This window comes from Sinohyriopsis cumingii, chromosome 13, assembly GCF_028554795.1.
Source record: "Sinohyriopsis cumingii isolate HCF-2022 chromosome 13, ASM2855479v2, whole genome shotgun sequence".
In the NCBI taxonomy this organism is placed as follows: Eukaryota; Metazoa; Mollusca; class Bivalvia; order Unionida; family Unionidae; genus Sinohyriopsis; species Sinohyriopsis cumingii.
In genome coordinates, this window is record NC_142973.1 from 53,365,581 (window position 1) to 53,388,091 (window position 22,511).

General features: G+C 33.6%; 1 protein-coding gene across 1 annotated transcript in view; it reads left to right on the forward strand.

The window, feature by feature from the left end:
* The window catches only part of LOC149785565 (uncharacterized), a 48,540-nt gene extending 26,466 nt beyond the window's left edge, over positions 1-22,074 (forward strand). Inside the window, exons 4-8 of the mRNA XM_089979357.1 lie at positions 8,572-8,679; positions 9,589-9,792; positions 11,799-11,940; positions 17,216-17,382; positions 18,864-22,074. Of these exons, the coding sequence (XP_089835483.1) occupies positions 8,572-8,679; positions 9,589-9,792; positions 11,799-11,940; positions 17,216-17,382; positions 18,864-18,970 (728 nt within the window). The 3' untranslated portion in view covers positions 18,971-22,074. The remainder of the gene's footprint in view (positions 1-8,571; positions 8,680-9,588; positions 9,793-11,798; positions 11,941-17,215; positions 17,383-18,863) is intronic.
* Positions 22,075-22,511: the final 437 nt, after the last annotated feature.

A 22,511-nucleotide genomic window follows, 5' to 3' on the forward strand; every position in this document is an offset into this window, starting at 1 on the left:
TCTGAAACTTTCAAGGTCCCCATGTTAAAACCATATATACACACACGTGCGCCCACGTGTGTGTGTGTGTGTGTGTTTGTGTAACAAGATGAACCCAGTTGGGGTCAGATTATTACAATGAAGACACTTAGAATGATAAACAAAAATACGATGTTTATTTATAGATGATTAAAAATAGAAATATCCTGCACCCAAACTCGTGCACATAAATTCCAGTGCTGGAATTTTAACACAATGATGTGTATTGAGTTAAATAACTGAATGATATGATTCCTAACTGTAATGAATTTGTAAGATGTATTATAAATCAAACATTCAACAATAATAAATTAAAGTAAATTAAACAAAAATTAAGAACAAAAAGAAACAATACTTAATCACTCAAACATTGATATGTGAATTTCAAAACACAGATATGGTTTCACTCAAATATTGACAACTGATTTAATATAAATTGGGACACATATCTTGCAGCATCCAATTTATAACAGGTCTCTCAACAGATTTCAAAACTGATGTGTCAGTTGACCCTTGACTCCAAAATTTCAAGAGTCATGACTGAAACCTCGAGAGTCAATTCATTTGAACAGTCGTAGCTGTGATTATTGATATTTAAGATTTCTTGTCTCGTGCGGAATAATGAGAAATACTTGTACAGTATTTTGTAAGAAACATACAATCAGATGTTTGTCAAGTGTTTCTCTTTCAACCTACATGTTACTGTGTGTATATTTTGCAAATGAAACAGACAGAGGATTATCCTATACTTTATTATATTTTAAACTTCTCAGCATATTCTGTTATGATCTACTAAAATCATTTTATTCGCAAACATATACCCATACAACTATGAAAGTTATATATTATTCAGATATCAAGGATGTACATCACAGATTTGTCAGTTCACTTTTCCACTCGTTCTTACATTTTCTTACAAATTTCGGAGGTTTGACTCTCCTTCTTTCTTGTCCTTAAAGCTGTCACTATGTTTGAGGTTCTTTGGAGTCTTAAGTCAGAAAATTAATCACCAGTAGGTGATTTCCCAGACTGAAACAGAAAAGAAAATATACTTCTTTGGGCCATTGTGATTTTAAAGCTCAGATGTATGCACTGAGTGTTATGTCCAATTTTTTCTGAATGATTCATAAATTAAAATACTCGAGGTTTTAAATGTTTTGCTGATTGTGGCAAATTATTCACCAATAAAACACAATTGCACGCTGAAAACTGGCTTCACGAGAAGCCATATGTTCCCATTTTTTCTAACTATTCCAATTTAAAGCACAATCAAATGCCAAAATTTTGTCAGAAAAAAATCCAGTGAAGGCACAAATGATTCCTAATTTTTTAAACTTTCCACCAAATGAAGCAAATCAATTGCCAATAAAACTATTCATGTTGCTCCTATGACCTTGACTGGCAGCTTCGTGAGCCACCAGGCATCTACTCTAGGTCTGACCAGTTAATTATAATTTCATGTCCAAACATACCAATGCTGATATTTGATCAAAAGGCAGTCCATTCATGTCATAATTGTTTCCTCGGAGCCAACGTCATCACCGACAGAAGCACATATACCAACCCAAATTAGCACTACATCTTCAACAACACCTTCAGTATGGTGCAGACACAAATATACAGTATAGTTCTATCACTTTTGCTCTATCACTCTGTCACTCCTTCAGTCCTTCATTCCTTTCTGGCCCTTCACCCCTTTCAGCTGAAAATATAATATCTAAATCCGTGTAATATCAGTTACGTGGTCCAGTATAACATGCAATGATGCATATGACATGTGCGTACGTGGAGTTGATCATTTTATAAAAATCATATCATTGGGACTGCCATATAAGGTTATCCTAAAAATCAGCGTTATATGTGAACCTGTATTTGACAAGAATCTTACAGAACTTGAAGTAACATTCGTCCCTTAATTCATGCAACATTAATGTGAATATGATCCTTCTGTTCAGTTAGAAAACTTCTTAAGAGCCTATATTATAATCTAACATTGCATTACACAGTTCAGTCTATTAAAAATGCATAATAAATATAAGAACAATAAAACATAACAATTCAGTCCTATAATACAGATAGGAAAATACAATTCCTATGCCTCTACAGCTGGAAATATTGCATTGTAAAGTGGACCGCTTACTGACAAGACTTTTTGTAATGTGAAATTTGATTGTACCATGAGCACATATGTACACTAGCTATGTTACAGTGCACGGTCTGTGCACTCAAGGTAAATCAATTTTCCCATCATAAGCACTTTGCTCGTGCAACATGAAGTGAACCGAACTCAATATATCAAAATAATGTATGATACAGATAAACCACCCTCAGGTAACGCTGTACACAGAAATGTAACCCAAAAAGTACATTCTATTCTAAATATTCATAAACAATAAATATACACAATTCTGTGACATATAACGGCCCAGAATAACCTTGATGTGGTGTCTAACATTTGATATTTTGATGGGCTGGGGGTGAGGAGATGGGAGGTGCTAGTAGTTGAAACATATCACAAATAATGAATAATGATTAATGTGGGGAGGGGGAGCAGGGAGAAGCTATTGTGACCATATTACTGTTTCCAGTTCAAATGTGTATTACTTAGAATCATTTCAGTACAATGAAACTTAAAAGTAGCAACCAGAAAAAGTAGTAAATCCATTAACCACTATGTAATACCTTGACTGTAGAAGTTGGCAGGTGAGATCAGTGCTTCTTTTTTAACCACTTTTTCTCAGTAGAATGTTTATCTTCCAGTATATACTAAAAATGGTTTAAAACTATTGCAATCCATGTGGAAAAGGTAAATGCTATATAAAGAAAAAATACTTTGATGACATTTGTTTCTTATTATAATTATTTCCCATATGTAAATTTAAAATCAATAAATATTATGTGCATGTAATATATTTGCATATGATTTCCTTGTCTCTCTAACTCTTTTACATTGTAAAAGACCACTTTCCATTTATAATTTTAGCAAATCCAGTCACAGTCACAGTATAGTGTGACCCCACTATAATACAAATTCGGACTCCCAAAATGTCACATGCATGCATTTTTCTTGTAGGCAAATTTTTTTCTTCTTTTCGTCTTTGAAGTATGAAAAAATAATTTTGGGGATGAGATCATGTAGAAATTATGAATAAGACAATTATGTCTGAAATTTCATATATACCAGTATCTATTTTTCTCGTACATTTTTTTTAAAGTATGATTAATACGGTGTAAAAAAAAATTAAGGGATTGCACTGGACTTTGCCAGTGTTGCGATTTTATTTTCCTTACTGGCAACAAAATATTCTATCTGGCATTGTTGGCTTGTAATCTTTGTATATAGTCTTGGGTTTGCAGTGACAATATTCAAATGCACTATGAAAGGAAGCCACAAACTTGGATATAAAATGCACTGGAATCTATTGTTAAATAAACAAATCCCTTATTCATTTTGACAAACCATCTTAACAGCGCATTGTTATATTTTTATTCCGCTTATGCTAACATGTGTCCTGAGTACCGTATCCTGTTACAACACTAAAATAGTCATGCTAACAGACTAGCTACAGTCAACCAATCTTTGGTGTCAGGAACAGGAATGATTACAATCAACCAAACAATGGCTAGCTTTTTTTAATGTATCGAGAAAACATAGTTTGCTGAAACCTCGAAGAAAACTGATTATCTTTGAAGCACCAATAATTTGGTATTAATACTGAAAAAGTGAAAAAATATCAGTCTCAATGTTCTACAATTATTTGTTGTTTCGAGCAGAATAACAAATGGCCCTTAATGGGCATTTGTTTGGTCCGCCAATATTGTTCTAGCTGTGACTTTAAAACACATGCACTCTTCATCAAAGCAAGCCAATAAAAATAAAACACAAAATATAAATAAATGCAGTGGAATCTGATGGATTGTACCATTTTCTAAAGTGACTGGATGTTTTGTATTGTGAAAGTTTCTATTTTTGCAGGAAAAACGTTTATGCTTATATTGCTACCAATGGCAGCATAAACACAAATTAAATTTACAATTGTATGAAACCATAATTATCTGGCCACCAAGTAACTTTTTAATTTGTTCACGTTTTCCTATCCTTATCAGTAGCCTCATACCCAGGGTAACCTTTTCAAGATGATAACTGTCTCCAGCTGACCAAAATCAAACTCAGTTTAAGTACATGTACCTGTAGCATACTGGCAACAATATCATGGTGAATTGTTCATTGACATGTTTGTTGACAATGGGATATAGGACTACCATTTTTTGTAACTGTTGTTTGTATTTTCTAATGGAATGTGACTGATACATGATACATAATGTGATCTATACTTGAATTCTTGGGTTTTTCAATACATGTACAGTACTTAATACATTATGGACTGTAATGCACAAATGTAATTTGTCAATGTACAAGTGTATTTCAGACTTTTTGTCTTCATTTAATCAAAAGCCCATATTTTTGCACCCACTTTTAGTACACACACTACCACCATCACACCCCACTCCCTGCCCCTGCATCTTTTTTTGGCACTTGCATCATTTTCTTCAGCTGATTTGGTTGGTTATTACATGGTTCGGTATATCACATGGTCGGGTTCTATGGAGTCCAACCATCATAGGATCACACTGTATATAGTTGTTGTTGGCATGATCCTTTTCATTTCCTGATGGCATTGACTGGATCAAATGGGCTAGGGAAGGTCTACAAGCCCAGTTTTCATTTGGTGATCAGGGTTGTCATTGATAAATGAAAAGATTAGCTTACTCTTGATCAGGTTCTGTCTCTCTCAACACTTGATATTTTGAGAAGACTGGATGAGTTTTGTCACATTGGGGAATTGCTTCTTCATGTTCAGTTATGTTTGAAAATGTTTGATTTTGCAACTAAGAAGTTAAAAATAAGAGAAGAATAAAATTTACATTCATAACTATGAATGTCAGAGAGGAGTATTTTAGAGTTGGTCAATATATCATTACCATTGGACATGTCTGGGAAATACAGCGGTATAAATAATATACTTGTGTAATATTGCAATATTTGCTTTATGCATAGCTTGGAAACACATGGATATGCATGGCCTAGCAGTTAGAGTGTCCGCCTCGGATGCCGTAGGTTGTGGGTTCGATCCCCGGCTGAGTCATACCAAAGACTTACAAAAATAGTACTAACAGCTGCCTCGCTTGGCACTCAGCATTAAGAGGTTAGTGTTAGGACTGGTCGGCCTGGTGTCAGGATAATGTGACTGGGTGGGACATCATGCTACTTGTCTGCAGCATGATGCCCCAGTGCTAGACATCACTATAAACTATCACACTGCAGACATCGTAGCGATATGACTGAAAAACTGTTAAAGCTATGTTAAAAATCTAGATCACACACACATGGATATGCAATGGCATGCTTTATACCCAAATTTGGTACCATCATTATTTTTGAAAACATAACTAATAATTTTTCTAAAAGGAAAGTAATTATTAGTAACTCCTAACAATGAAAGAGTCAAGTCTTAAAGTTCAGTCACATTTTAAAGTGACATATCTAGGCTATAAAATTTACACTGGATGACACAATTCTATATCTGTTAGCCCCATGGGCTATCATCTCATTGCTCCATCAATCACCTTTAGTGTTTCCCTTTGCCCTCATTGCATCTCAAGCCCTTCAACTCAGCCGTCCTAGAATCCTCCCCACTGCTCCCCTACAGTTCAATTAAATGCCTCCTTAAAACTTTTTTATAATTCACTCTTTTTATTTGTTCTGTTTAGTGGTTTAGAGGTTTTTTTTTTATAGTCACTTGATGGTTTAGATCCTTTACCTGATACATAAGGACATATAAAAGTAAATATCCAGCTGGCCTTAATATTTTAATATTATATGTAAATGGGGAACAACTCAAATTAGGAGTTAGAAATATGATTAGACCTGAATAGTAGTTATCTCCCTTGGATAGTTCAGTAATCCACTGATGGTCACGCTTTAAACAATAAAAAAAAATTAATTCAAAATAAAATTACTGTAATTTCTCGTTTGAGGTCTTAAATGTTAATATACATTTTCTACAGACATATAAACAAAAGAAAATGTACAAACATGTTATAAAAGTTATTTAGAGCAGTTGTAAAAAGGACTGAATAACAATTTCTTTGGAGTTACATTTTTCTCTGTAAATTGTATCACTTCATCTTGCATGTCACCAGTGTTCTTAGTGTAGGATCAATATATGAATTTGTTTTTGTATATTTCTACTTTCAGCAAGTTGAATATAAAACTTGGTTAATCATTAGTATCAAGTTATTTCATCATAATAAAGCATATGGTCAAGTTATTTCATCATAATATGGTCTGTCCAAAAAGTTCCCCTTTTGCTAAAGGTGATGCTCTGACTGAGTCTTATTTAAGAAAATTTCTGACTGCATCTGATTTTCAAATGCGTCAGATTCCTTGGATTTTTATTAATTTGGGGGTCCCAAGTGGCAGAGTGATTGAAAGTGCTTGTCTTTAGTGATCACTGACATCTATCCTCAGTCTGCATGGGTTCAAGTCTTGTACTTGGCCAACATGGGTATGTGAGATAGCTTGCCAGTAGCTTCCCTTCGATCAGTGGTTCTGCTCTGGATTTTCCAGTGTTCTTCCTCCACCACATATACAGGCCACCATGTATAGCCTATCATGTGCTGAAAAATAGCATTCAACCTACAACATCAACATATATCATACACTGTACATTACTTCAGTGGGTTGGAATTTTAGCAGTCTTAGACTGGTTAAGGGCCTTCATGTAAACTAAGAAATAAATATTGTGTTTTTCTAATTTATACATAAATACACTGCTGTCTGGCATTTCTGCACACGTAGGGTTTCCATCACCAATATTGAAGCTAAATGCATACTGAATTTGACCGATTGACAAAAATAAAATACTGCAATGCTTACCTTTGAAAAGATGCAGTCACCAGAATACTCTGTTCAAAATAATATTAATTTTGGACACAACGGGATACCACCCCTGTGTTTTCATGACTCGTGATATATTGGCCTATTCTGTTCATAGCTTTGAAAAGATGTAATGTATATCCATCGGACTATAGAAATGAAATACATTACTTTGGACTGTTTCTGTCAGCATTTCAGTAGAGTAATTAGGTCAGATTTATAGTTGGTTTTACAAAATTCAACGTAAAAATGCCAGTAAATGGCAAGAGATATTAAGCGAACTAAACTGATCTTGTAAAAAAAAATTAGTAAAGTTCATTTTATAATAAAAATAAGCTATTATGTTGAAGAGAAACAACAATGAATAGGACATGATGTGTTAGAATGTCTCGTTTATGGGGAAAAAGAATTACTAGAGAATTTAGAAACATGCTGTATGCAAGGGAATTTCTTGACAATCCTGTTCCAGTGCCATGTTGAAATTTTGGATAGCAGACGATTTTGTGCGTGAGACAACTTACTGCAAAATTGGAAACTTGGATTAAAATGCATTGTTGTTTTAAGGTATAAATTTTCCGTCTTTTATATCATGTATTTATTTGTATGATTCTAAAAGATACATAATAAATAGGATTACAAGTTCAAGAAGGTCACAGAGTGGGTCTTCATGTTGACATCTGCATTTAGGGTAGAAATGTGGGATATTTTTGTATGAATGTCACTTCATTAATTAAAGGATGATCATTCTTTTTTTTTACCAGTTGGATATTCAACCAAAAACAACACATATCCAATGTTTACAGGAATGTAGTATCGTTTACAGAATTACCCGATGTGCATAATTGGTTGATATGGTGGTATATATGAAAAATGTATTTATTTCATTTATACCATCCTGTAAATATTGTTTTGGACTTTTATTCAAAATAACCACATGCTTTTCCTTAATCCAGAATGATATTGTATAAACAGATAACACCTCTTGTAAGAAGATTGCATACCATTTTTATATTTTCAGAGTTGATAGTTTGGCTGTCTAGATCAAAATCAGTACTCTGTCTGATAAAGTCGGCATGACATTTCCAGAGCCTTGGATAAGCACTGGATCGGCATATTTTATGGCAAGAAATTGACTAAAAGCACATAAAGAAATTATTTAATGTGTTCAAGTTCCGTATGTTCCATGCATATTTGCAGTGATAGTACTTGATCCTTGTGGGCAGACTCAGTTAAATATGATCAAATGCAATCTGAATAGTCTTGGTCACAAAGCCTTATTTTGCTGCATTCTAAGCAGCATAATATACAGCTGAGGATGAAGACAGTCTGGTAGTGCATGTTTATGTTTTGCAGTTTTCGTAAAATACCCCCAGTGAATTTCAAACTTCACAGTTTGTTAAATCCTTATCTAGAGTGCTGTATATCAGAGAATTTTAAGTATTTGTTGAATGGTAATTTACAAGGAAATTAATTTTTGGCACCTGATATTAATGTATCTTACAATCTGTGACATCATTGTGATTAAAGTGCAGACGGATTTCACAATGATTAACACGCCTCAAAAACATAAATTAGGATGAAAATGAAATTCACTTATATGGTTTTTTTTACAGGTGGAGCACCAGAGCTGTGCAAAGAATTCCGCTTCCTTGCTAAAGGAGGGGTTGATCTTGGTAGGAATGTAATTGTTCGCTCCAACCTCACTGCTCTGTTGGAACCAGGTACCTTGCTAGGAATAAAATATTGTTCTTATATTTATTAACTTGTAGTAAGTATACATGTGATGCTCAGTTTATGCCATAGATGCATGCTTGAGGTTATGGCGTTAAATCTAAATTGGCATAAATCAAAAGCAATGCATAAACAATGGCTGTGTGCGAGTTATAGCACATGGCACCAGCAGTGACGTAAAAACAAGAACAGTGGTGCAAATTGAACATTATTTCTTTATTATAAATGGTGTTAAAATGAAACTGCTTGAATTGAATTGGTGTTGTTCAAGTATTACCTATATGTATAGATGTTTGAACTTACCTTAAATTAGTTGTACTCTTTGCCAGAATGTATGTTTTGTGAAGTGAGGAGAAACTAAGTTGTTAGACCATGCATCCAATTCCATAGCTGTATAATAACAATCACATGCCAAAAACTGTGTCCTTATTAGAACCATAAAGTGACCATTTCCTAATATCACTTAATAGTATTAATAGTGCATAGTGCTGTTTATACATGGAAATGCAAACTTCCAATTAGCAACTTTAACTGATGGATTAGGGATTGAACTGTGGCATGTATGTATGTATGTATGTATGTACGTACATATGCATGGCATGTCAGCATAATACTGGCCTTATATTGTCAAATTCTAAAGACATAAATAAAAATAATTGCAATAAATAATGCTGTAGGAAGATCAACCCAACAGAAACAAACTGAACTGGATGATCTGTATGGATTTCCATGATAAGACTCAATATTTTGTAATTTTAGAAACTAAAATTGAAATAATATTTACAGTATCAATGAAAAACAGTTTAGGGAGGTATTAAAGTTTTAAGGCAGTTTCCAAAAACATTATGTACTTACCAAAGCATATAAACCATTGAAATAGGTTTTTATTTTTACTACAGGTCAAGAAGATACAGCAGAATTTTTTGCTGAACACAAGCTGAATGTTGTGGCATCACTACCATGTTATTCTGTTAAAAATGTGAACCTACAACGAGGAAAGGGGGTGTTTGATAAGAGCATCCAGGCCTTGTTGGTTCTGAATTCACTTGGATACAGCAAGGAGGGGACTGGTTTGAAGCTAGACCTAGTCTATAATCCACTAGGTACTTTTTACATTTATTATATTTTTCAAGAAGGAAACAGAAAGCTTCAGAGCTTTTTTAGTATTTTGAAAAGTTAAGAAACATTGTAAATACAATATGAAGAAAAGTGCAGACATAATTTAAAATCTATTATGACTCTTGGTCTTAAAATGTCACAGATAGAAGTGAAACCAATGAATGAAATAAATCAATAAGTAATTTATTTTTCTACAATACAAAGTGAAAATTCCAGATAAGCTTGCAGTATTTTAAATTAAATCCCAAATAGTCCTTAATGTTGTATCACAGTTGCAAAAACAGAATGTTCTAAATGAATTCCAGTAGTCTTAGATATCCTAATGAATTCCAGTAGTCTTGAATATCCAGATATAATACAATGATGGAATCCAGAATGTCTTGGATTGAATTCACAATAATTCAAATTAGTGTGTATAAATCCAAAAGGCAATGAGTAGTTGAGTAATTACAATGAATATATTAGATAAATAACTCCTCAAATTATATCTGTTATACTGATCTAAAACAGAAATTAATCATTCATTTCTCAAATCCCTGTTTATACACATTTTCACTTAATCTAGATGTGAATGATTCCAATGTAAATTCCAATCTACTTATAATCAAGACTGGGCGTAAAATGTTCCAAACTTAAATACTATGTAAACATTCTATTTACAACTTACAATCATGGACCAAAGTTAAGCACACATTTAAATATATGAAACACTACCCACAGGCAGGAAACCAGTTAAAGACATTAGTTGACTGCCTAAAGTTGTACTAACACTGTCACATTCATTGCAGATATTAAAAGGACAGCTTCTATCCTGAAAAGTCAGGCTGGACCCAGTAATAATACATATGCTCCTCAGTGGTGGAAATTAACAATGATGAAGACTGCCACAGTTATAATCTTGGCAATGATTTACTAAACAATAATAATAATAATAATAATGAGGACTTTGTGTAGCACCTAATCTTTAGAAGCTCTAAGTGCTTTACAACATTAGACAACACCTATTACATAAAAAACATATAATGATATGATTACAAAAAACAAACACCATGAAATTAGAAAACATAAAAAACATGCTGAAAATATTTAATGTAGGAAACATTATTAAGTCTTTTAAGTTTGTTCTTCCAGTCGAAAAAAGTGAATGGGATCACTGTGTTTTTGTGTCTAAGTTCAGTGGGCAATTCATTCCATGTAGCTGGGCCCCGGTGTGCAAAAGAATATTCATATGACTTCGTTTTCATAGTGGGAATAATGAGTATACGATTGTCAGAAGAGGAGTGTAAGTATCTTGCTGGTGTGTACACATGGGTGAGGTCGGATAGGTATGTTGGACTGGAGTCTGTCAGTGAAACGTAGCACAAAGAACAAATTTTGTGTTTGATTCTGGATCGAATGGATAGCCAGTATAGGGTACAGAGCAGCGGGGAGGTGTGCTCTGATCATGTTACTCTAAGTATGATCCGAGCAGCTGTGTTTTGAACTTTTTGAAGTTTCTGGAGTAGATATTGAGTTGAACCTGACAGAATTGAGTTACAATAGTCCAGTCTTGAAAGTACTAATGAACACAAGTGTTTTAGTGACATCGACTGAAAGATATTTGCGAATGGAGCTAAACTGCATGTACTACATATAAGGACAGCATGAAAATCAACAAGTTACCCATGAAAATAGTAAAAATAAATAAGTCCTGTCAGTTTCCTCCATTGAAGGACTACTAATGTCATCACCTAAACCATCAGTGGTAATAGACATAAGCTGTTAAATACATGAATCAAATACATGCATACATACACACACACACACACACACATGGACACATCCCCTGATCTGCCAACATATCAAGGTCTGTTTTGTTCATTCAGCTTGTTATTTCAAGGTGAACAATGTAGACCTGGATCAGCTGACACCTTATGTTACAACAGGTAAGGCTATGTGCATGTTACAAACTGGATATTTACATTTTAAAAAAGCCACTTTTTCTTCATAGGAGCATTTCTGCCTCCTCCTCAGAAATCCTTAGAGGAGAAATACAAAGAAGAGCTGAAGAGTGCCTTTGGAATTGAGTTTAACAACCTCTTCACAATCACGAACATGCCTATCAAGCGTTTTGCTGATTTCCTGCACAGAAGGTTTGATCTTTTGCTTTCACAGTTTTGTTTACCTATTAAATTAAATTTAAGACAATGGCAAACCTCCAGCCAATAAGGGGAAATAGTTACAGCCTATTATTTCTTTACCTGTAGAAGTCCCAGAAAGATTAAAAAAAATATATGCATATAAAAATGTATTGTTTATGCAATTAAATTTTTTCCTTGAAGTATCATCTTGACCTTATTTTGAGATCCACCTCTATGGAAATTATTTTACGGCCATTAATTCAAGTTGCTATATCATTTCATGAGCTGTGTGGTACACGAACTTCCCTTTCAGGATATTTGGTATAAAAGTATAGACATGCACATACAGAAATAAAACATCACTTCATGGTATTACAGCACCATAATGGTGGATGATGAGATTTGGTTTAAAAAGGGAAAGACTTCTGTTCCAATCAGGCTATTTTTAGAAATAGCCTGTATGACAAGTTATTTGTGATAAAGTGATTTAGTTTCTTTTGGATGAAGATTTAAACTAATTTTAATGTTTAAGTGTTGAAAATGTTCGTAGTATTGATTAAAATTGTGTAGGATGCCAGTAGTACATCAGACATGAAATAGTAGTGTCTTTCACAGGAGATGCAAATGTTGAGTCTTTCTAAATGCTAATGGATGAAACATTGCTGTCTCCCCTGTTCCAGATGTAATACAAGGATGGACACATTGTACATTCATCTGGCATCAATCATTTAGTTCATACTTATTAGCTGAGCGCTATGAAGTAGAGAGAGCTCTTGTACTTTTCCTGGTGTCTGTGTTGGTGTCTGCACATATAAAAACATATACTATGTATATCCTCACTGCATCTAAACTATTATTTCTTCCTAGGTTTTGAGCAACAGCTTTCATAGCACCTACCCCTTGGGAAGGTGACTAAGGTGACTAGCTTTGTACATGTACATTATTTGTGCACTATTAAGTTTTTCTGTTTATCTCAGTTTTCTTGCACCCTGTTTACATTCTGTTCATGAAACTTGAGTTGATACATCTTATTGAGTGCTAACGAGACAGACATTGTGACCCATATTTCACACATGACACACTTGGGTTAAGTTTACTGTTGTAATTTTATTTCTCAAGTTCGGATTATGCTAAACTCATCAGGTTATATGATTGTTAGTATCTCTGTTAGCATTACTTTACAGCAAAAGAAGGTCACTGTTTTCTACATTTCTCATTTTGTTGGCTTGGGTTAAGTGTTTGCTTTTAGGCTTTTATCACTCTTTAAACATACCATTCAGTTCATTGAACAAATACAAGAATGATATGAGAAAGGTTACATTGAAATAATTATGGGCAAACTGTATCTTTTTCTTCCCTCCCTGTTATTATAAAAGACTTTACACTAATATCCAATTACAACTATGTATGTTGCTTTTCAGCACATGATTTGGAGATTCATACAGGTTTTATTTACATGTTATTCTCCCTGTGTTTCTTTTCCTTGTCCTCTTCACCCATGTGAATTGCATTTGTGAAATGACTGCTCTGGTGGCCTAGTGGTTAGAACATCTGCCCCAGATGCGGGAGGTCGTGGGTTCGATTCCTGGTCGAGTCATACCAAAGACTTACAAAAATGGTACTAACAGCTGGCTCGCTTGGTGCTCAGCATTAAGAGGTTAGTGTTAGGACTGGTCGGCCTGGTGTCAGGATACTGTGACTGGGTGGGACATCATGCTACGTGTCTGCAGAATGATGCTCCAGTGCTAGACATCACTGTAAACTGTCATACTGCAGACATCAAAGTGATATGACTGAAAATTTTTTAAAGCCAGTTAAAAATCCAAATCACACACACACACACACACACACATTTGTGTAATAATATGACATAACACCGCTTCCAGAAGACTGATTTAATTTTTTCTTCATTGTACTGTAACGACTCCTAAACTTAGAATAGAGCAAAAGAATACAAGTTTTGTAAAATTCAACCAATATTTTATTTCAAGAATACAAAGTGCAGATTTAAAAAGAACTTATAATATTTGTGAATTAAATCCCAAATTGTCATAAAAGTTTTATCACAAGTCCAAATGTATGAAGTTCCAATTGACTTCCATTGGTATTCCAAAAAAGTTCAAATATTGAATGTGTTGATGTGCCTGTAGTCTCAAATGTGGTAATGTGGCAATGGCCTGGAATGGGGCAATATATTAAGTCTTTTTTAATGTATCACAATAATATTGTCCAAATATAGTCTTGTCTGAATTAATTCAAAATCAATGTTTTTGTCCAAGAATATTATTGATGAGCACTTTGTATTTCCAGTGAATAATACTTTGAATAAACAATTCCACTCAAATGAAAAACTGAACACAACAAAGAGTACTGATTCTACTTCAGTATGTTAACCAAGAATGATTACTTTCTTAAGTAACCAACATTATATAAAAAGTAAAGACACAAAAATAGAACCAGGAGAAGTGTCAAAAGTTCATTTCTAGAAGATTCTAAGTTGTCAACAAGGTAAGGTCTATTACTAAAATTATAATAAAGAACATGGCAAACTTCAGGTACATCAGGTTTTTCCATGGGGGAATACCAATGTCCTGGACCCAGATTAAGATGAACTTGCTCACCTCCATTGATACTAATCCTAATATTTAATCTATACTCACAGAGAAATAATAGCTGTGCATTATGTTCTTTACAAATCAATGTCCATCATCAGGTACACCATGAACTTGTTTTTGGACTAAAGCCAATCACAAAATACAATTATAAATAAAATATAATCATGCAAAAAAGGCCAATAAACAATATAAATTAAACACATAAAAATTTCTCACTCTCTCCCACCGTTTGTCTAAATAAAAAGTTCGTACTCGTTCAGGAAACAACTCACATGAAAAACAGGAAATTTAGCCCCTAAAGCATTCTATCATCTGGTATTCACACATTTAGTTCCTTTATGAATAACAGTTGTAATATATCATAGTCTGATAATTAAACTATTATTTCTCTCTCTCTCTCTCTCTCTCTCTCTCTCTCTCTCTCTCTCTCTCATTAGCCACACAGACATCATTGGAGGTAAGATAATAAATTTACATTTTATTATTAGCAAATCAGTGTCCACTAGTGTGATAATAAAGTTATGGTTTTGTAATCCAGTCATGACATTTGCTTATATTTAATGTAAGAAAGACAAATGAATCAGAAGTTAAAAACTCATCATCAAGGTAGCTCAGTTGGTAGAGCAATGGACTTGTAAGACAAGGATCATGAGTTTGATACCTGCTCCTGCCACCCGGAGTCACATGCCTCTGTGTATTCTTGTAAAGCACTAGCTTACATTTCTTTATAGATACAAAAAAAGTGCTTAAAATGCCATTGAAAACCAACATCACCATCTCATCATCAGTCCTAAAGAGACTACTCTGGTGACCTAAGTGGCTAAAGTGTCTACCTCGGATATGGGAAGTCACAGGTTTGAACCCTGGCCGAGTCATACCAAAGACTTATAAAAATGGTAATAACAGCTTCCTCGCTAAGCACTCAGCATTAAGAGGTTAGTATTAGGACTGGTCAGCTTGATGTCAGGATAATATGACTGTGTGGGACATCATGCTACATGTCTGCTGCATGATGCCTCTGTGCTAGACATCACTATGAACTGCCACACTGCAGACATCGTAGTAGTATGACTGAAATTTTTTAAAGCTATGTTAAAAATCCAAAATACACACACACACACACTCAATCCTAAAGCACAACACAATGCCAGACAACATCCCTACTTCAAGCACCAGAGATCACTTGTGTATATTCTATATTATATAATCAGTCCAACATAAGCCATTTTCAAGGTTTCATAACAGTGACATGTTTTTATTTATATACCTTTAATGTTGATTTTTGACTATTCAACATGTGAAAAAGTTATAAAGACATAATTGCTCAATTTCCAGCCATAGTCTTTTATTCCAGCATTCTGGATTATATGGTGCAATCACCTTTGACTTCCACATGGCAGTATCAGTTTCACTAAAATCAATATTTTTAAGTATCTTTCTTTCTGCTTGTTTTTTTATGCAAATTTTCCCAGAGAATTAACATACTTCAGGGATTACAAATAGTTACAGCCACTTGCATTTTCCAAAAAAGATATTCTTATTTTATCACTGAAAACAAATTACACAACAACTGACCTGTTGACTGTCATCCATCGTTTGTCTGCCCTTTAACACAAGTTTTTTACTACTACTACACTAACTGGAGGATTGCCATGAAACATTTATATACACATTCATCAAGTTGGCCCGTTAGCACAATGATGCAACTCAGACAAACAATATGGCTATCACAGTGGCCATCCTGAAACTCTTATTATTGCCACTATTCCTGAATAGATGATTATATCATTGTATGGTTTTCACTAAAATACTTATTATAATTCTTGTTTCTAAAGAAAATGTTCCTAATCTTACATCTGATATGGTAACCAGGACAGCCATCTTGAGAATCTTGTTATTGATGCTCCTTCTGGATGGATGGTCATATCAGTGTCAAGGTTTCACCAAAAGAAAATGGTGCCAATCTGACAACCAATATGGGTACTATTCCGACCATCTTGAAGATATTGTTATGGCTACCCCTAAATGGAAAGACATAATTACATGTGGTTTTCACCATAAGACTTCTTATGGTTACTAGTTTATCCTAAAGACAAATGATGCCAATCTTAGGTCCATTATGGCCACTACCATAGCCATCTTGAAAATATATTTATTGCTCTTCCTCAAACATATCAAAATAGCGTTTTCATCAAAACACTTCCTATGATTAATCATTAGTCTTAAATGGAAAATGATGCCAGTCTCATGTCCAATATGGCCACCATGGTGACGATCTTGAAAATCTTGTTATTGCTTAAGAATATCACAGATGGTTTCAACACTCAGCAGTTGAAAGTAAGAAATGGTCTTATCTTTGATTTCTGAACATTCTTTTGGACCAGTAGAACATCAGTCCCTTTGAGAGTCTCTCGTTCTTAGAAAAAATTACAAATTTAAACTAAAGAGATATTTTTTATCATTTATATTTTATGTACCTCTTTGAAAAATCCCAATGATTTTCAAAAATGTCATAAGCAAGATTATGCAAAAATTCTTTTTGGAGAATTTTAGTGAAATTGTAGCCAGAACAGTTGAGAGTAGGAATGATACATATTTAGAATTTGTTTATGAACAGCATAAAATAATGTTTATTTTTTTTATTTTGTCATTCTTCTTCATGTTTAATATAGGAATGAGTTAAACTCCTATATGGAACTTCTGGTTAGAAACTACAACCTGGATACCATTGATGTCATGATGTGTCGGAATCTGTTGAGTGTGAAGTGGAATGGCCAGTTATATGACTGTGATTTCAACCAGCAGCTGGACATGGGAATCCCAGCCAAGTCTAAGCAGGGTAAGAGCAATGCATTACTAACATGATGAATCTGTTTTCTACTAGCTGAAAGTTTGACTTACAAATAATTTGGTGATTTTTGTAATATGGACACTTGTCACCAGTTTCACCTAAAATTTTGAACAATTTCTCCTCCAACTCAGATTGTTATTACTTTGTGATAATTTTGAAAATATTCATTTAAACTTTACTCTAAGTATGTTTATTCATAAAAGAAAAATTATCAAAAAAATCATCAGGTTTGATACATATTTCAGATTCTTTTTGCAATTATTTTAGGATGAAGGTACCTATATTTACTTCATAGTATAATAGCAAGCAAAATTTTCATAATCATTGATGAAGAATAAAGAAAGATATTCTCAAATCTCAGTTTGGTGATTCAGTTTGAAATGTGTAATAAATCCAGAGCCTTGTATCAACTGAGTCAGAAGAGTATTTTACAAAATGTATGTGTGAAAGAGACAAAGTTTGGACTTCACCAGCGACTTGCTCTGTTTATTGTTTATAAGACAGTTTCAATCAGCTTTTCAGATCATAACAACAGTTACTGTAGTCCATTTTCCTGTGCTATATCAGTTTTGTAGGAATTATGGAGAGTTATCTCCCTTACACTGTTGCATTCATTTTGTAGTCTGTCATATAATCATTTATAGATATTCTTTTATTTTTGTGAAGAAAGGAGCTATGACTTACTTAACTGTTGATTTTTTTAAATTTTCAAAGTCAGTTATGGAGTACTGAAAATTATTATTCTTTTACTGTTGCTATAAAGAAGAGAAACTGTGGACATTGGGGTTTGAAATCAGCTTAAAATGACTGAAGTTTGTTACAGAAGACAAGTTTTCACCACTTTTTTTAAAACCTGGAAAAGGATTATATTAAATTTATTAAATATCATCAAATTATGTAATTAAAATCTTCCTTGAAATATTGCCTAGAAATGCATTTATGAAAAGATGATTGGAGCAGTTTGACAACTTAATGCCTTTGGAAGACAAAAACACACAATATTTTAGTATCATGGTTTTTCATCGTGAAATGATGATCTTGTGAGTTCATTTGTTCTGAGTATCAATCATAATGGTTCTTGGATAAAAGACATTTTTGTTGGTTCTTAAGTTCAGGGATTGGAGAAATGGTTGTTCTGGTTTCATGGAATAATCATTGTCCATAACAATTAGTTTAGGGCAAACATATTTGAATTCAAAAGAATTTTATGTTTTGAAATTTGTTTTGATATTCAGTTATAAAATTTTCTCATATATTTTGTAAAGTTCAAAACATTTTGTTCATGTGTATATTTTGAAACTTAAGATATATTTCAGTGACATACGTGCATGATTATAAAAAAATAAAATATGAACTTTATCTTACAAATTCACACATTCTGTATTTCTTCCAAATTTCATCACTTGTTGATAATAAAAATACAGTAATTTGAGATCTTGAAATCAACCATAAAATGATTTCTTTTTCAGGCACGATGACTGTATGGGACATTGAATCTGCTTTGGATGTTGAAGGCAAAACTGTTACTGTTGATAACCATTGTTATGGCTGTACTGCAGGTATGGGCTCCAGCTGACAAGGAACCACTGTGTAACCTAGCAAAATCAAAAGATGGCCATGCCACGCAGCATGTGTCACTATGGCTGCAAGACAGCAATGGGTCAAGCTAATTGGAAACACTATGCAGCCTAGCAATAGCATTGACTAGCCTTGTTGCATAGCTGCTGTTACTATGGTTATGGTTTAGGAGAAATTATTAGCTTTATTGGAAACCAAATAGGTAATATAGCATGAGCAGTTGATGGCAATTACAAAGCTTTTATTTGTTATTTAGCAATATATTTATGAATAATGAAATAGTGAATAATACATTATAATATATCTCACATGATTTTTTGGGATAAGATTGTTCATTTCAGATATGTTGCGATAGAGCTGATATTTGCAGACCAAACTATAAAGTTAGAGAAGTTGCCAAATCCAGCAAAACTTTGATAACACAAACACTCAGGCCTAATCTAAAGAAATTTCTTGTCTTTGATGAAAGAAAATTCAAAATAAACGAAAACTAATATTTGGCGTCACTCAGGACTCAGGTCCAGTGTAAAGAATGTCTGTGATGCTAGAAAACTAAAAATAATTGAAAACTCAGAAAAATTATAGTCCATGATGATTTGAGGTTTTTTTTAAATTTCAGTCTTTATTCTTTTTAAATTTTTCACTTTAATATGCATTTAAAAAATGTATATGATGAAATTTTTTTAGTTGAAGGGGAGATGTTCATGTGAACCAATTAAGGAAAATGCTCATACTGATTGAGAAGAGGGTTTGTTTAATTGTCTCCTTGAGAAAATGGGAACAGTTTTGTTATCATAGTAATAAGATTTGTGAGATGTGTAAATTGTGGGAAATTTCTCCAATTCCATAATCTGATTTTAAACTTTCATTCTGAGTACATGGAAAGCTTTTGACAATTAATGCTGAGAGTTGTAAGACAGGGTCATCTTCATCTAGGTTACACTTTATGGAGACTTTGTAACAAAATCTGGAGTATTAGATTGCGGTTTTAGTTATTTTGATTGTAAATTTCTGAATATCAGTGTCTTGTTCATTTAATGCAAACTCCAAATATGTTGTGATATGTTGTCCTGTGACAAGACTTTTGGAAAGGGTATGTTTAAATGGAACTTTTGTACCTATTTGATGTTAGGTCTTCCTTACCTAATTTCAGAAAGTTGAAAATCTGTCAATGATATTGTCAAAGTAAGTAACTAGAAAATTTTGCAATTTTTTTTTACAAGGTGTTCATATACAAAGTGGTTTCTATTTATACATGGCTGTTTCATGATGGAATATGTTTAAGTCCTCATGGATGGCATATTGCTGATTTCTAACCACAGTCAAGCATTAATGTATGAAACCATTTTGCATTGTAAGATTGAAATATTTATGTATCATCTTTTATCATTTTTACAAAAATCAAACGTCTTTCAGTGATTGTAATTAGTCCAATTAATTTTCTACATAATATATTAACTCATGCTGGAAATTTGATTGATTACATTTGGTCAGCCATTGATTTTAATTATTTGAAAATATTTTTATAGATTCATTTTGATTAATGATTTATATCTCTATATTTTTTCATGTACAGTGTCAATATTTACCTTCTTGGCAATGGTTAATTTGCTTGTGTCACATAATGTTAAATGGGGTATCAAAAAATTGTTTTGTTTGTCATGTTGTTCGTGCATGGATTATACTAAGCAATGAAAGGATATATTAACCCCATATATTTTATTTTTCCTGGAAGATTTCTTTGCAGAAGCTTAAACAGTTAGAAAGAAAATCATAAACCTTTATATTTGATTATGGCAAATCATAATTGCACACTTGGTCATTTGATTGTTTCCGACCAGTCTTCAGTTATTTTGATTAATCTTCTCAAAACAAGTAGTAACATGTATTTCAATATAGTATTAATCTTATACAACGAATTATGAGTGCAGGTTTGAATCCTATGATCAGTTCAGTCCAGATTGGCTACCATTGTCCCCTGGGTAGTGTACTTGATTTCAGTTGCCTTGGCACCAAATAACCTTCTTATGTTTCTATGCTGTGAACATCAGTGCAACATGTGTAAACTGTGCATCAAACAGTGAACAGCACCTACCTGGATCTGCCATTGAGTAATATGCAGAAAGACAATGGTCTTTGCTGTTATGTTATTTAATGGTTGTTGTTATATTATCCTTGTGCTAGGTCCAGTATCAGGAATATTGGAGTAGGTCTGATGTTCATTGTCCAGGACAGTTCTAAGTGATTGGCTCGAGACACCACTGTGAGCATATACAGTTAGATATTAGCCACAATAACTGATTGAGGTATTGGCTCAAGGCACAACTGAGAGCATATACAGTTAAATATTCACCACAATAACTGACTGAGGTATTGGCTCAAGGCACCACTAAGGCATATACAATTAGATATTACCACATTAACTAAGGGATTCGCTTGATGCAGCACTGAAGGCATGTACAATTAGATATTATCCACAATAACTGACTGAGGGATTGGTTTGAGGCACCATTCAAGGCATATACAATAAGATATTAGCCACTTTGACTGACAGAGTGGCACATGGCACCACTTTGGGCATATACATTTAAATATTAGCCGTGATAATTGACTGAGGGATTGGCTTGAGGCACCACTTTGGGCATATACAATTAGATATTAGCCACTTTAACTGACCGGGGGTGTCAATCGTGCTTAAAAATTGAGTACCTTCAAGTTATATTATGTTGTGACCAGTTTGAGCTGAATTTTATATTCTTCAAGTTATTTATTTCAAGTGATTATTTTATCTTAAAATACAAAAGTGCTCTGATAAATATTCTTGGATAAAGACATTCACTGGAATTTATACTGAATTCAAATGTGGGATAATATTTCTGTGATTCAACACGAGACTGTTGACACACCAGATTCGTCATCACCAATTTCAGTTTTGGATCTCTTCCGGACTTGTAATGAGTTTTATTCAGGACTTGTTATTATTAGGACTTGTGTCTATAATTCTTGGATAATGTTGGGATTTAATTTGCAAAACGTAAAGTTAATTGTTCTCATTTTCACTTTGTATTTTAGGGAAATAAATTATTTGTTAAATTTTACAAAGCTTGTTGTCTTTCATTCTTTTCTGTTACTATTTTAAGAGCATAATCTCTTAACACATTTTCTTTCTTCATATATTAGAAATTTGTTGAACATGAATTTTCAGTTGACAACTTTTAGCATGAAAATCAACATCATTCTCAGTCTAAAATTCTGACATTCTGTAACATTTCCGGGGCCCCGAGTGGCCGAGTGGTCTAAAGCGCTCTTCGTTACGGATCACTGCCATCTCACCTCTGTCTGTGGCGGTTCGAGTCTAAGATTCAGCCAATGTGGGTATGTGAGAAAGCTTGCCAGTAGCTTCTCGTGGGTCGGTGGTTCTTTCCGGGGTTTTCTCTGGTTCTTCCTCCACCATTAATACTGGCCGCCATGTATAGCCTATCATGTGCTGCAAAATGGCGTTAAATCCCACAACAACAACAACAACTGTAACATTTCCC